The 17,222-nt window shown below is 36.0% G+C and overlaps 1 protein-coding gene across 4 annotated transcripts in view; it reads left to right on the top strand.

The window, feature by feature from the left end:
- Positions 1-17,222, top strand: part of LOC408922 (discoidin domain-containing receptor 2) — a 140,057-nt gene that overhangs the window by 48,586 nt on the left and 74,249 nt on the right. For all 4 annotated transcript variants that reach the window (XM_026441612.1, XM_026441611.1, XM_026441610.1 and 1 more), the window contains exon 2: positions 16,857-16,991. In XM_026441612.1, coding sequence (XP_026297397.1) covers positions 16,901-16,991 — 91 coding nt within the window. In that variant the 5' untranslated portion in view covers positions 16,857-16,900. The remainder of the gene's footprint in view (positions 1-16,856; positions 16,992-17,222) is intronic.

The following is a 17,222-nucleotide window of genomic DNA, read 5'->3' as shown; positions in this document are numbered from 1 at the left end:
ATATTTGAAGAGAATTTTTCTCTTTTTGTTGCCAAAAACTCGTTCTAAGTTATATATTTTATTATATATTTTTATTGATAGTTAATTTCAATTATTTTATTTTGTTATACATAAAATTGACAAATATTCCTCAAATATTTGAAGAGAATTTTTCTTTTTTTGGTACTTTGTTGCCAAAAACTTGTTCTTAAGTTATATTATTTTTATAGATAATTAATTTCAATTATATATTTTGTTATACGTAAAATTAAAAAATATTCCTCAGATATTTGAAGAGAATTTTTTTTCTCTTTTTGGTACTTTGTTGCCAAAAACTCGTTCTTAAGTTATATTATATTTATCAGTAGTTAATTTCAATTATTTCGTTTTTTGTTATATTCGATATACGATCTCGAACGAAAGCTCAAATCATCTTCTCGACAACACTCTCTTTTATCAAATTAAATCGAAAAACACTGTTTAATCGGCATCTCCTCTCCCATCCTTCAAAATCCAGCAATAAAAATTAATAGAATCAGCCGGGTGCACGCATCGGGCTGGAAACTTTCGCACGAAAGAACTTTCCCCGTTGACACGTTGCTCGCGGATAGGAAAATAATGAATCGGCGATAAAAAAAAAAAAAAGGAAAAGAAATATTCATCGGTCATTACCAGCATTATCGTGTCCCAGGATCTTTAGGACACGGCGTCGATGATTAAACGTAATTCCAGTAAATTGCGCATAGCTTCCGGTCCCCCTCTAACACCGTTGCGACACGAAACGATGCAATGCACGAATCACGCTTTCGCGAAAACGTGCATTGGTTGGATAAAAAAAATAAAAAAAAAAAGGAAAGAAAGAAAGAAAGAAAGGAAAAACGATCGGTGGAATTTATGCTACCCCGTAGTACGACAGTAGTCTCCTCCTCCTCCTCCTCCCTCGTCCGCGATACGAGAGTGTTCGAGAGTGTACGATTACAGCCCTCGAAACTGTCACGAGAGGAACGCTTTGATCGCTAATTAACGATAATTAGCGTGAACGATGCGCGCTGATTACACGGTCCGCCAATGAACGAGAGTTCCGCTTGGAATTATCATTATTTTCGATTCGAGGATATGGAAAATTAAAGGGGACTTGAGAGGACTTTCGATCCGTTCGATCCGTTCGCTCGATGGATCGTCGATAACATCGTTGATAGTTTAACTAGTTATTATTTTGCTATCTGTCCACTCGTTTCGAGAGTTTGGAACGATTTCGGCTTATGGTATGTATATATATTCCACTTCTCTTTTTCTCTTCTTTTTTTTTAGAGTGAATTTAATAGCTACGTGAATATTGGATAAAATGGTTTCGTCGATCGATACGAGTTGGATCGTCTATCAATATAAATATGTTACGTTGCTTTTATAGCGATTTTGAGAAAAGAATTTGGATTCATGTCTATGATTGTTTACAAAATATCGACAATCTTCAATTCTGAATAACAATTAATTCCTTGTAAAGATATATTACTATTTATTGAAAGAAGTTCATAATCTTAACTTTAAATCTCTACATGTACAAAATTCTAAGATTAAACTTATTAATTTCATTGTGTTTAATAAAGAAAAACTTCGAGTGCATTGTAAAAATAATAGAAAATTAATTTGCATGTAAGTGAAACTATTTTTTTCAATATTTGAATTAAACTAATTATGAAGTCTTCTTATACGTCGCATCGAGGGCCAATTAGAGGTTATTCTCATCGAAATTGATTGCATGACCACACGAAATACAGACAAACAGATTCTGTAATAGTTTCCTCCCTCCTTGCAATATATGCAACATCTGGAAGATCCTAAATCGAACACTTTCAATAAGCAATTATACTTCTGAATGTATGCGTTTGAATATAGCTTCAACTTGTCATAATCATTTTGAAGATGGAAAAATGAAAATCAATTTATTCAACATCAATTATTCAACACTTCTTTTATATTTATCGATATTTATTCGTTGTTTAAACAATCATTAATCAATTGTGATAAGTTTCTTGATTCATTCCAATTCTACTTTAAATTCTATAATTTTAAATGAAAAGGGAGAAGCCATTTTTCACTTACAAAATCGAGAAAAAACGTTGTTACTGTAAATTTATTTGCACTTGAAAATATTCATAATCCTCGATCGTCGATTCTTTTGCTTCGAATCAGAAAAATGTAAAATTAAGAATTTGCTAGAATTCAGGAACGGTGTGATAAATATTAATATCTCTATCTCTGCTTCCGTCTCAAATTTCAATCGTTTGTATTATAACTCAATAAATAAATCTTAATTAACATTTTTGTGTAACGAGTTTTTTGTATTACATCTCTGAGAAAGTTCCTTCGTAACAAAATTAATAATAATTTCCTTTCGTTTCACGTAATTCTTTTTTTTTTTTTTTACAGAACACTTGTTTTAATGATCACGACTGAAAGAAACCCTAGCTCGCCATTTCCTCCGTTCTTTCAATATTAATTCCATAAATTTTGCAATTTTGTATATCCGCATAACAAAAGTAACAAAACTTCTTCAAAGTTTCCTTCAGAGACCAATATAAAACGTACGAGTTCAAAATTTTTCAAAATCTCTCAAAAAAAAAACTCGGATTTAACGCGAAAGGAGGGAAAGGAACACGACTTTTCGCTTCTCCTTTCCTTTTTTGCAACGATAAAATACCGGCGGGCGAAAGGCGAAGAAAACGCGACGGTGGCGCGCGCGTTATCGTGACCTCGGATCTGAAACGGTCGGTTCGAGGCGGTTTGTCGATGCACGCGCTGCATCTTGTACGGCGACGAGCGTATCGGCGCCGATAACGATGGCCGCGACCCTTTGTTGGACCCGATCTCTCTTCGCCCCTCCAATCCGTCGTCGAAACAAACTCGGCGAATTTTCACCAGAAACCAGTCGTTATATTTATATCCCTTCCATGGATTAGAGGAGAAAAGGGATTGAAATTGAAAGAAAATTTGCGTTTGTGTTTCGCGAATGATTAATTTTAATTCAGTTTTTAGGGTATTTTAATTATTTTTTTATACTTAATATTTTAATTTTTAATTTTTTCTTTTAGGGTAAAGGAATGTGAAGGCGTGGTATATTGGACTTTGTAGTTGAAAGTTGAAAGTTTGGAAATAATCGTATTGAAAGCAAGAATTTATGGTAGACGTTTGTCAATATTGATGAATGTTATAGAAAAATACTCGAAATATTTTGATGTTGAAAGGAGATCGAAGAATGAAGGAAATTATCGTTAATTCGTTAGAACTTTGTTCTTCCTTGTTTAATTTTTTATAATAATAAGAGTGGATTATGTTTGTGGATTATGTTTGATCGATTTTTGCATGATTGCAATTTATTACGTTTATTACATGTGTTTGAAAATGTCTAAATTGTCCAACCAAATACATCAGACTAAAAATTTGACAATTCTTCACACACGCGTCTTTCAACTTTTTTCACCGAATCTTGCTTCTGCATTCTAACATTCGCTAAAGATCAAAATCAGAAGGGAACCGTCAACGAGCATCGACAAACTATCACTTGCACGCGGCTCTGATCGCTCTCAAAGCGCTTCTCCGACGTTTTCCGCCCTGTTAGACCGGTTCATTGACTCGGAAAGCTCGCAAATGACGATTAAAATCCCATAATCCCGAGGTTGAGCTAAGGTCAACAACCCCTTGTTGTCAATTTACGCTCGGTGGAAGCTCGATAAATGCGGGGAGAGTCTCCCCGTCTTGGCTCCACTTGCTTGAATCCAGTCCAGTTTAGTGTGTTAACTACTAATCGAGCCAATCTCGAGCAACGTTCTCTCGCCCTTCGAGAGAAAACGACGATCTTTCCTCGAAAGATACACCGTCGAAATATCTCTTATAAACGAAAGAAAAGGAAAAAATAATTTTTTACGCCAGCTCGATGTATCAGGGACCCCGACTCCGCAAGAAGCTTTCCTCGTTTAACGAGCTCCCTTCTTCCTCTCTTCCCAGATTTATTAGATACCTTCCGGCCCGCAGAATTCGTCGACGGTCGAAACGAGATTCCTTTGAATTTTTATACCCGTGCTCCTCGGAAAAGTAATGATAAGTAATGAAAATAGGGATCGAAGGGAGCGAAGAAGACATTTTTCGAATATAAAATATGATATAATACACGACGAGTCGAGTCTTCGTAGAATTTTATTATTTTATCGATATTTAACCGGTTCGATTATTCGGATTTGCATTAATTCAAGTTTCAAATTGCAAATTGGTGTTTTTAAAGGGATCCAAGTATATACAGATAGCACGGCTTAACTTTGCTAATCACGGGGAAACCGTGATGGACCTTGTTTATTCGTTATTTAACCAGCATTTCCGCCTCTCGGTTATTTAACCAGAGATCTGCTCGATCTATCTTAAGGTATATTCCAAACTACTACTACTACTACTATTACTAATTATTAACAACAACACACGATGCTCCAACAAAACAAACGTCTCTCGTTTGAGTTAATTCAACTAACGAACAATAACTTAATTTAATTGTTAATCGAATGAGATCATCGATGATCATTATCATCACTATTATTATATATTAAATACATTGAACATCATTCATTTATTTCTCATTTATCCTAATCGAATCGATATATAATAATAACCCAAAACATTCTCGAGTAAAGACATATTGTTACACAATAACAATATAATTTCATAGAAAGAGAAAACATTTCTCGCTCTTCCATCTCCATCCTTGTATTCTTGGAAGAAGAAGAGGAACTCGTAAAGCCGTCCTTATCGAGACGAGGACGACGAGGCACAGTCGATCGCTGGTCGAAGGTGGAAAGTTTGGGCGGGCAGATAGTTGGGAAAATTGTGCGCGTACACGCGAGGTTAACCCGGACAGTATGTAACCGAGTCCCTGCATCCGTTCTACGCCTCCCCCCCTCGACAATGTCGACAGCGTGAAACACGCGGGCTGCTAGATGGCGGGGGACTTCATTAGCCGCCGTGTGCATCGCGACGATGTGTATCGCGTGCCAGCCACGCGTTCATCGCTTAACGAGGTTGGTTCTTCGATCTTCGATCCTCGAAATTCGAGCCTCGTTATTCGAGATTGCGGATGAGTTTGGAATTTTTGTGGATTTTTTTAGGTTAGGAAAAAAACAGCAGTTTCTTTTTTGAAGTTGATATAGAGGATTTGGATGGATTTGGATTTCGAGAGTTGATTAATGTGATTGATGATTTTCACAAAGATATATGATTTTGAATTGTAAATTTGTTAAAAATAAATTGTTTGTTATTCTGAGTTAAAAAGGAATTATTCTCTCTAATTTTTTGAAGAGAAGTTCTCAGATTCTGTGGATTTTTAACGAAAAAAACAGCATTTTCTTTTTTGGAGTTGATATAGAGGATTTGGATGGATTTGGATTTCGAGAGTTGATTAATGTTATTGATTAATGTCATTTTCACAAAGATATATGATTTTGAATTGTAAATTTGTTAAAAATAAATTGTTTGTTATTCTGAGTTGAAGAGGAATTATTCTTTCTAATTTTTTGAAGAGAAGTTCTCAGATTCTGTGAATTTTTTTAAGTTAGGTTAACGAAAAAAACAGCATTTTCTTTTTTGGAGTTGATATAGAGGATTTGGATGGATTTGGATTTCGAGAGTTGATTAATGTTATTGATTAATGTCATTTTCACAAAGATATATGATTTTGAATTGTAAATTTGTTAAAAATAAATTGTTTGTTATTCTGAGTTGAAGAGGAATTATTCTTTCTAATTTTTTGAAGAAAAGTTCTCAGATTCTGTGGATTTTTTTAAGTTAGGTTAACGAAAAAAACAGCATTTTCTTTTTTGGAGTTGATATAGAGGATTTGGATGGATTTGGATTTAGAGAGTTGATTAATGTTATTGGTGATTTTCACAAAAATGATTTTGAATTGTAAATTTGTTAACATAAATTGTTTGTTATTCTGAGTTGAAGAGGAATTATTCTTTCTAATTTTTTGAAGAGAAGTTCTCAGATTCTGTGGATTTTTTTAAGTTAAGTTAACGAAAAAAACAGCAGTTTCTTTTTTGGAGTTGATATAGAGGATTTGGATGGATTTGGATTTCGAGAGTTGATTAATGTGATTGATTTTTCACAAAGATATATGATTTTGAATTGTAAATTTGTTAAAAATAAATTGTTTGTTATTCCGAGTTGAAGAGGAATTATTCTTTCTAATTTTTTGAAGAGAAGTTCTCAGATTCTGTGGATTTTTTTAAGTTAGGTTAACGAAAAAAACAGCATTTTCTTTTTTGGAGTTGATATAGAGGATTTGGATGGATTTGGATTTCGAGAGTTGATTAATGTTATTGATTAATGTCATTTTCACAAAGATATATGATTTTGAATTGTAAATTTGTTAAAAATAAATTGTTTGTTATTCTGAGTTGAAGAGGAATTATTCTTTCTAATTTTTTGAAGAGAAGTTTTCAGCTTCTATTATGAAGATTTTATACACTTTCTGTATAAAGAAATAATTCGAAAACTTTCGAATTTTTTTTAACAATATACGAGAATACTTAATAAGAGTTTTATGTTAAATAAATAATTCTTTGAACGATTTAGGGAATTGTTAGAGAAAGATCAAAGGACTTTGGAAAATTATTCGAAATCGTTGTAATGGCGGAGTTAAGAGAAATTCGAGATAATTTCGCGAATCGCATAACTGCTAACACCTCATCGGTGTAATTACTGGCGCGTATGGAACATTCCACAGCGGGGCGTTAGACAGGGAGTTAAACGCGAACCTATGCACCCAGCAATTTCACGAACGATGGAACGGAAAATCTAACGTGCGACGAAGCTCGCAATTGCTGCAAAAAAACGAAATTTCTCGATTAAAAAATATTCCATATAAAAGATACCGAACCCGTACTTTTATTTCCTGCTCGATAAATTAAAATTTTCTTCGACGAAATGTGGATCATCTCGCACTGCAATTACAATTCTAATCAAATTAGAACGAAAATAGTGATAGATACTTTTTCCTTCGAAAGCTCAAACTTTCCTGTTGTATAATATTAATTTAAATTCCTCTCTCGCCTTCCTCTACATCTCGCACGCAACACTCTCTGTCCCACTCTGCCGGTTCACGATCGATCACGAAACTGCGAAACGCTCGCCACCTTTTTTTAAACGTTGTCGTCGTGAAAACAATCGAGGAGCGATTGCATTATTTCGCGCGATAAAAAGCGCGGGTGGTAACGAGTGGCCTGTCTTTTAACGAGAGCGAGGAGGACGAAGATAAAAACAATCGAAACTCGGGGCGAAGCACTCTCGAGATATAACGAGAAACACCGAGCCTCGTGCTCGATTAATTAATCGAAACAATGATTCGCTGATGGATATGTTGCCCCTTTTTCCTCAATTCCCTCTCTCAATTTCTGTTTCCTCTTCTTTTTTTCCCACCTTTTTTATACCCTCCTTTTTCTTTCTCTTTAAAGAAAAGAAAGAAACTATCCCGCTTTACGTTCGTTTAAAAAATACGATATGACGTTGAATTAAAGTTCTCTTGCGATTCTTTTCTTTTTGATTAATTCTTCTTGATTGGAAATAAACGATTGATTATTCATAAAAAAATTAATCTACATCTAATCTGTGATTGTATCTAAGCGGTATTATAAAATGATAAAAGACAACATTATCGATTATCGTTTCGACTTATTTATTTTCAATATTGGAATACGAAAACTCAACAAACAATTTTTGGAATTTTGGATGGAAAAATTAATCTACATCTAATCTGTGATTGTATCTAAGCAGTATTATAAAATGATAAAAGACAACATTATCGTTTCGACTTATTTATTTTCAATATTGGAATACGAAAACTCGATAAACAATTCTTAGATACGTTTTTACGAATATTTCTCGCCAACGAGAAACAATATTCTTTACAATTGATTGAATTAAATAATGCAATCTCTTTTTCTATTTGACTACTTTGCTTCCTCTACTTTTACACGTCTCTAAGATGCCTCCTTATCGATAAATATACGTGTACACGTAACAATGAAACGGAAGCAGATAGTTGGGATAAAATAATGCCCATGCTCGCAACGACATCTCGTTCAGCTACAGTCGCGATTTATCGGCAAAGAGTATCGCTTATCGATACTCCTTTTTTCTTTTCCAAAGCTACGATACGGCGCAATGGGACAGGATAATACTTAAACATCGACGAACGAATGCTCTCGTTCTCTTAATCGGCCGGTGGATCGCGTGGAGAGCAAAACCGTCCATGGAACTTGGGCGGATAAAAGTACGAAGGATGAATCTCGAATCGTAGAATCGATTGCTCTGTGTATATTTTTATTATTGTTTTCTTTTTTTGTTCCATCAAATTTCCATATTTTTTACTGTATTATTTCGCGGAACAAACGGTTTCTTTCTGCCAGAGAATATGGAAATTTTCTCGAAAATTATATACGTGAAATAAAATAAGCATCGAGATGATAATTTTCAGAGAGATTATTAAAAGTTATCGATTACGATAGAAAAATATTTCCACTTCACAATCCTTTATCCATCATACTTTTCTTCAATCTGATTACATTACACGTAAAAACTTCGCTCCTCGTCGCAAAAATGGCACGAAAAGGAAAAAAAGAATATCGATATTTAGGCCGATCGAAAACGAACAACGAAAAGAGGAGGGAGAAAAGCAAAGTGGAAACTATCCCTGCAGGTTTTTGGCTTTGGCTTTGACCCAATGACGAACGCAAGTAGGTTGCCTGGGATCGACGATATCGTTAAACGATAGCGAGACGATGCGAGCGCGCGTGCAAATGTTGAAAAGCGGGAGAGGAATTAGAGAAATGCGAATCCTGGGTCGGCTGTAAACCAAAGGAAGGGAAAAAAAAATAATGAAATAGGCGTAAAGGGAGGGAAAAAAGTGTGGACGCGTTGATGGGAAAAAACGCGGCGGACGATGAGACGCGTGGATAAAACGGGAAGTTTGCCCGGGCGTTCTATTAATCTCGCGCAGCAAGCGAGGGGAGTAATTTTTAAAATTACCACTACGCACCACGGCGCGTGTGACAAGTTGACTTTGAATGTGGCACGAGTAAACATGCATACGTGATTGTTATTCACCGGCTTCGAACCAATTCTTTTTATTTCGTGCCGAGTAATCGCACGAAGTGGGATTTTCACTTTTATTATTTCACTTTTCACCGGAATGGAAAAGAGGGAGACGCGAAAATGAAAATCCCTTTTCATCCATTTCGATTATCGAACAACGTAACATATATAAAACGCCACTTTAATTCTACAAGTATCCTTCTCTTCTTCAAACGTCGCTCCAAACATCGAACAACAATAATTACACATCCAACCCTATCCCAATTTTCCCAAATCTCCTAATAAATCACACTCCTCCCCTCGACGACATCGAACAATATATACCAACCATACCTGCGCCATAATATTCAACACCGCGTTAATTTCAAACCTCTTCAAACGCGGCCATCCATACGCGAACCCGCTCGGCCGGTCCACCACGTAATTTCGCCCAAATGATGACAAAGCGTTCCATCACCGTTCCATCCTCGAATAATTCATGGCCGGTGCCGTTCACACCGCGCAAACTCTCATAATAAACTCTCGCTCGAACCGACTCGAACCGTGTCAAATATCCATATCGCGGTTCAAAGAAGGAGAAGGAGGGGGGGATAAACGGCGAGAATACTTTGGCGGTCGAGTTATCTCGGGCGGGGAAACGTTCCTCGAGGATCGTTCCATCCCTGAAGGGTGCAAGGGTTTCCTTACGCCTCCGCGATAGCTTAAAACCGCAGGGTACGCGATAATGGGGAACGATAGGTCCGACCAAGAAGCGTTATTCCGTACGAGAAACTCCCCAAGGAGTTGCACGTCTAAGCACGCGCGGGTGGATAGGGACACGCGAGATATCCCGCGATTTCGATTTCTCAATTGTCGGGGACAATATTGCGACCGAGAATGTATTACGCCGAGGGTAATTTGGCGCAAGGGTAGGGGTAGTTGGTCCTAGGCAGCGTTGGAGTTTAACTGCGTTCGCCAGGGCTTGGAACACCGCTTTGGGCTTGGAAATATGGTCGATAAGGGGAATATTTATAGCCACGTGTGTGTAATATTTAGCGCGTGGAGGATTCTCTCTCGGAGGCGATTCGTTCGCCGCTTGACGTTTCTTGGTTATTTCTGTAATTTGGTTAACTTCTTGTGCGTGTGTATAAAGTGTGTTCTAGGTATTAGGGCATAGTTTTCTTGGGGAATTTGTTCGAATATTATTTTATTGTATTATTGTAACTTATTTTTCAAAACAATTTACACGAAGAAGAATTGGAATAATTACGTTACATTATTACGATTATCGAATTGTGTCAATGCAAGAATTAATTAATTTTTACAATTCACACACTTTTCAGGATATTTAATTATCTATGGATCGGAAAGAAAAAAAAATGTCTTTTTTTTTTTAACATTACATAAACGATGATGAGCAATAGTAGGGAAGCTCGCTTCTGAAAGTCAAATAAACGGGTAATTTACAAGACAAATGAAATACAAACTCGAGGCAGAGATTGAAGAAGTATTAAATATAATATTTCAAAAGTTTCCCCAACTTCTTCGATACCTGTTTCGATGGGAAATAATTTTGCAAAGTGGGCCGGGCCCCCCGGTTTCCCAGGTTAATTTTCCCTCCTGCGCGGATCCGCAACAAGGCCGGGATGGAATGCGCCCCGCGGCAAACAGGGGCGAAAAAGGAAAAAAAAAAAAAAAGAAGAAGTTGGGGGAACCTGCGGGTATAATGGAATTGGTTTTCAAAATTACAAAGAGAGATAAAGTTCGAATCAGCAAACGGTGCGTTTTAATTAACCCAATTTCAAAGGGTCGAGGGAAACGACGCTGTGTTGTTTTTCAAGTGGCCCGCCCCCTCTCCGCGACCTGACCCCTGGCGCTCGTCGATTTTCATTTAACGGACTTTCCCAGCCCGGTGAAAATTTCCATGGGGTTGGTAACGAATATGCCCGGCGAGCTGTTGCTCCTCCGAGTCTCTGGAGTCGCCAACTCTGGAGAACTAAGCGTAGAATGGTGTAGAAAAATCGTGATATTTACAGCGACATAAATAGAATTCGTTCGAAAGTTGAGGTTATATTTTTGGACTCGATTGATCGAAGCGAAACGAAATTAAATTAGAATTAAATTAAGATATTTGTTTATAATTTTTGTAGGGATAATTTGTATTGTAGGATAATTTGAATTTCGTAGAAGTAATAAATTAATTGAAGGAGTAAAATGGACGAATATATAGGTATATTAGGGTATTAGTAGTTAATGGTTATGGTGGCGCTAGTATCGCGCTGTTGAACACTGTGATGAACATTTTCAAGGGTTCCTTTATCGTTTCAATCTTTGCATTCAGCTAAGAAGAGATTAGATGTATAAAATTGGGGATAAAACTCTGGAGAAGTTAGATTTTTGGACTAAATGTTGGTTCATCGAAGCGAAACGAAATTAAATTAGAATTAAATTAAGATATTTGTTTATAATTTTACGGATACGTAGGATAATTTGAATTGTGTAGAAATAATAAATTGATTGAAGAAGAAATGCGTAAAATGGACGAATATATAGGTATGTTAGGGTATTAGTAGTTAATGGTCACGATGGCGCTAGTATCGCGCTGTTGAACACTGTGATGAACATTTTCAAGGGTTCCTTTCATCGTTTCAATCTTTGCATTCAGCTAAGAAGAGATTAGATGTATAAAATTGGGGATAAAACTCTGGAGAAGTTAGGTTTTTGGACTAAATGTTGGTTGATCGAAGCGAAACAAAATTAAATTAGAATTAAATTAAGATATTTGTTTATAATTTTGGATACGTGGGATAATTTGAATTGTGTAGAATATGTAATAAATTTATTCAAGGAGAAATGCGTAAAATGAACGAATATATAAGTATATTAGGATATTAATAGTTAATGGTCATGGTGGCGCTAGTATCGCGCTGTTGAATACCGTGATGAACATTTTTAAGAATTCCTTTATCGTTTCAATCTTTGCATTTAGCTAAGAAGAGATTAGATGTATAAAATTGGGGATAAAACTCTGGAGAATTAATTATTTTGAGAATGAGAATCGGACAGTGGCGAGATATTTTCGAGTGCAAGTCTCAAGAGTCATTTCTTGTTAGTAATTCAATAACAGCAACTGTTATTTTCGAATCGCTTTGAATCGAGAGTTGAAAGTTTCACCCTCAAACGTACCTTAAGAATAATTAATAATAATTATGGATTTAATTATATTATAACTCTTACTTCATTCCGACTAAATATTTGAAACTTGCGTTCACAATTCCTTTCTGCTTATTCCTCGACTTTGTATCTTATTTATTTCCTCGAACACGTTACATCTTCCTTCGTTTCTCTTTCAAATACTTTTTTTTAAAGTAACCATTCCTGAAGATATTCAGCTTCATTCACTGCGAGATCTTTGAAATTCCTAAATCCTCGGATCGAAAACTTTCCAGAAGAAATAAAATAAGAAATAAATAATGAAAACTTTGAAATTCGATACGTACACGAAAGTATAATCTTCATTTCGATATTTTGGAAAGAAATTCTCAGTGACCCAAAAAAAATTCCTATTATATCGAAAATTTCCTCGTACGTAAAACATAACGCATCGTCCAAAACTTCAATTGAAACTTTGAAATCAATTCTCAAAGTTCCCAATTTTTTCCCACGCATTTCAAATACAATTTCAACTAACCCGAATACATCGATGTATTTTCAATCGAAACTGTAACCACCGCTTTCATCCTCTCAAAATAATATTTCATCAAAGGAAAAAAAAAAAAAAAAAGGAAAAAAAAATACTCCATTTCAACTCATCGCGTTCACATTTTCGCATAAAATTTCACCGGAAACCAAACTTCTCGTTGATTTCAATAAAACGACTCATTAATTAAACTCGCTCGAATCACGCGAAGAGTTTTTATCCATCCGATCGCAGATATAAAATTATCATCGACGTTCAACCAAACTTGAAAAAGTACCCCTCTTTCACCGTTCATCGTTGGAAGCACTGAAAACACTTTTTGGCTCAGCAAATATAAACCTTCCATTGCTCGTATTCGCGACTCTTCCTTCCTCGCCAAATATTCTCCTGTCGATTCGCTTTAATCCGTGAAATCTTGGAAATGGCGGACGGATATAACCCCTTCTCGGCTATTTGTCGGAGCAAACTTCGAAGACGCGGATCGGATTTAACGTTACGAGGCGAGCCTCCGCGCTGTCTTTCGACGATTTCGTGGTCGAAACCGCCGAACGATCCGCGAGTTTCGCCGAAAACTCGGCGCCATAAAACCTCGGATGTATTTCGCTACGGCAGCAGAAAGGAATTGACCCGGGCTCCTCGCGGGCTCCTCGTCATTACGGTCCAAGTCCTTGGAAACTACTTCCGGGTCTCGAAAAATTTCGTCGGAACCGTTCTTGTCCTGCCTTTAACGGCCAAACTTCTTCCTCCCTTCGCTCGTTTATGCACCCTCGCTCGTCTCCCTTTTTTCATTTCTTATTCCATCTTCTTTTCACCGATAAACGATACGCTTGGAAAATTTTGAGAAGCGTATAACGATAGGGGATTAGAAGGCTGTCAGATCCTTTAGGTGTCGTGAAGAAGGCCTTTTTTCGAAATTTCGAAGTTTTTCTTCTCTTTTTTTTTTTGAGAAAAATTGATGATGAAGATTCTAGCAAATTTTTATTCGAATTTCACATCATTAAGATAAAATCATACGACAAAAAACGATATTTTCCAATAATTCTGAGTAAATTCTGAGTTACGTCTCCATTATTCCATCAAACGACGTCAATTTTCAAATGACAAATTTCAAAGTTTGGACTATTAAAATAGGTGAAAAGAAAAGTAGAAATAATAATCTCGACTGGAAAATCGATAGGTGGATAGGTTAAACGTAGGAAATCGAGCGGAGAGAAGAGAATCGTAATGGAAGTGTAGCGGTATCGTATTGGGAAAATTTTTTTCGATGGGAAGCACTGTGAACGTGTCGATAATGGATAATGAGGTATTGCGTTGATATCGAATGGCGATCGATATCGCAATGGCTCCTTTAAATACATGTACATAACCGTGGAAATACCAGAAATGCGTGTATCGAACCCGTGAAAAGGCAATCATGGTTCAGCGTGGTTAATTATTTGCGGATAGAAGGAAAAAGGGCTATCTATACGAAATATATTCCATAACATGGATCTCCGCATGGAGTAGACAGTGTTCATGATATATAATTGCAGTTACGTTTGCTATAATTGCAATTAGTAACTCATTAACGGGAATATTTAATATTATGTAGAGATATAGATCACTACAATATAACATTGTTCGATTAAATAATATCTATTGTATGAATAAGAGTAATAAAAATCGAGCAGAGTATTGTTCAATTTCATAATTGAGCTTCGAGAATGAGATTCGATCATTTATTTAAAAAAAAAACTGATTATAATATTCGCAATTAATTGGTAAGAAAGGAAGAACTTTTTCTCGAATAATCTGTAAAATGTTTGGTTGAAATTCATTTATAATAAATATTAAACAAGAAACTTTATGAAAAGTGATTCCAGATCTATGAAAATAGATGTATTCGAGTATGGATCTCCTTAAAGGAGACTGCAAATGAATGGTTACAAGGATCCAGTGGTCTCTAGAGTTTTCGGGAATGTTGGCTGGGTTTCGGTGGTCTCCAGGGTTTCCGGAGGATATTCGAGATCTCGATAGTTTGCGGTGATTTCAGTGTTCCAAGAGTTACAGGAGTCTAGACGTTTGGAAGTATCGAAGATATCGAAACTCTTGAAGATCTATGAGATCCTTCAGTTATCCATAAGATATAGAACTTTAAAAGTTCCAAAAAAAAAAAATCCCAAAAATTTGTGCGAAACAAATTGTCAAAATCTCTAAAATATGATATTAATAATTTTCAGAAACTGTAATTCTTTTACGAGTCAGAACTCTTTAGAATTTTCTGAAATATTTCTTTCGAACGTTATCTTACACTTCTCTTTAACTACCTCGACCAAAGTTTACATTTAATTACACTTTATCAAACATCGTCGTGCACTTTTCGAATTTTTCACAACTCTTTCCAATCACCAGCAAAAAATACAATATACACGAAAGAAGCAATAATATTTCATAATCAATTACATCGAATGTTCGAATTCTTCTCTCTGTTCTTCTCCAAAATGGATCATCGAGCGATAATGACGAGATCTTAACATTTCACCCCTTCCCTCGTCTGTCACCCCTTAGCCTATCCAACACAGGAACGCAAAAGTGCAAGGTTAGGCTAATTGAGCGGGGGATTCGATTACGAGTCAGTCTCCCTCTATGTGTTTCTCTAGGCGACACACGTACCACAGAGACCACCGAGAGGCTGACTGGTCGACCAGCAGCGTGCCAAGCAAAAGGAACGATCGAATCGCTCGTGGTTTTACCCAACGTGAGTCGATCAACTTCCCTTTCGCCCCCGTGCTCCTTCCATTTTCACCCTCGTTCACTTACGGAATTACACGATAGTTGAAAATTTTACTCTCTATTCCGATGTTTCTTGAATTTTCAAATAACATTTGATCGATGGATGATATTTATTTTTATTTTCGAATTTGAATACTTTGCGTTGGATCTGTAGCTATTAATTATAGTACTTTTCTATTACAATATAGTAAAAATATATGATATAACTCGATACTTTTCAGTAATAGAATATTTTGTGATTTTTTATATTTATTCATTTCAATGTATAGAAGATACGATGAGTGGAATAATAGAAAATTTATCGCATCTTCAAAGTTAAAAAAATGATGTTTAAAAACAAATATTGTGATAATACATGAAAAAAGTGATATTTTACAAAATAGAAATGATTGTTCAATTTAATCATAACTCTGATTAAATAGATTTCTTAATATTTAATATTCAACGACATATCATGTTTATTTTATTACATTTTTGTGTAATTAGAAAGCAGAGCTTGCTTGATCATTATAAAAATTGAAAATTGTTCAATGGATATTATGCATATACTCGTTCAAGATCGAGCAAAATCGAAATTGGAAGGAAAACGATTTTGGGAAAAGCATGTCGCGAGGAATAAAAAAGGGAAGATGAGATATATCTTTGGGGAGATTGATGACTGGCACGATCGACGGTGCCTAGATGAATGTAGATATTTTGTATTGTAATGTATATTGAGCTACTCGTGCTATTTATTTCGAAAAGAGCCGGATACCTCGCCGCTTTGACGACATGATTTATTATAGTTCCGTGAAGGATGCTCGATTATCGATAGACCATTAAGATCTTTCCTATCCCTTACAACGCTTTCGAGTAGTTTGTAGTAATTTTAATACGATTAACGGTATTCACTTTGATAATTCCATCATCAATAATTCACTCGCATCTCATCTCAGAAATTTTTCATCATTGGATAAATACGTTTAAAGAACTAATTTATGATAACTAATTTCTGCTAAAATATTTCGTTTGCGTTCAAATATTTTTTAATCTAAATTTTCTTTCATATTTCCCTCCACAATTTTTAATTCCACCACGTGCATTACGAAAAGTATCGATTCGTGATCTAATTACTTCCATCTTAAATTACTAATCCTTGACACGTAAAAAAAGAGAAGAGCAAAGAAGGAGAGAAGGAGCAAGCAACATTGAAAAAGTAATCAGAAATTGAAGAAAATAATTTTACCAAGCTCGAAGAGACCCGAAAGTGTACAAACTTGGGAGTAAATTTTTTGCCCTTATGTGTTTCCAGGCGATTGCCACGAGCTTCCATGAAGACACCGCACCTAGGCGACCATGAAGACTGATTGCCTGCCAATAATTGCCAAGTTCTGCGCGCTACTGACACTGTTCGGGCCCAGTCGTGATGTTCGAGCACTCGATATACGTGAGTAGATCCCACCTTCTATGTCTTTCTCTCTTTTCTTTTCGTTAATTTTTATTCCCCAAAAAATTGCTCTCAAGCGCATTTCCCCTCTCGAGCACACGCTATTACCACCACTGCCGCTTACACGTCGCCCATTATTAATTAGACAAATTCCACGCGAGCACGAGAATGGCCCGTTATCCACCCGCCCCTCCCATCCGTGTTTTATTCAAGTTTCAATCATTTGCCCAC

The sequence above is a fragment of the Apis mellifera genome, linkage group LG7 (genome assembly GCF_003254395.2).
Source record: "Apis mellifera strain DH4 linkage group LG7, Amel_HAv3.1, whole genome shotgun sequence".
Classification (NCBI taxonomy): Eukaryota; Metazoa; Arthropoda; class Insecta; order Hymenoptera; family Apidae; genus Apis; species Apis mellifera.
This window is presented reverse-complemented; position numbering and strand designations above follow the sequence as displayed.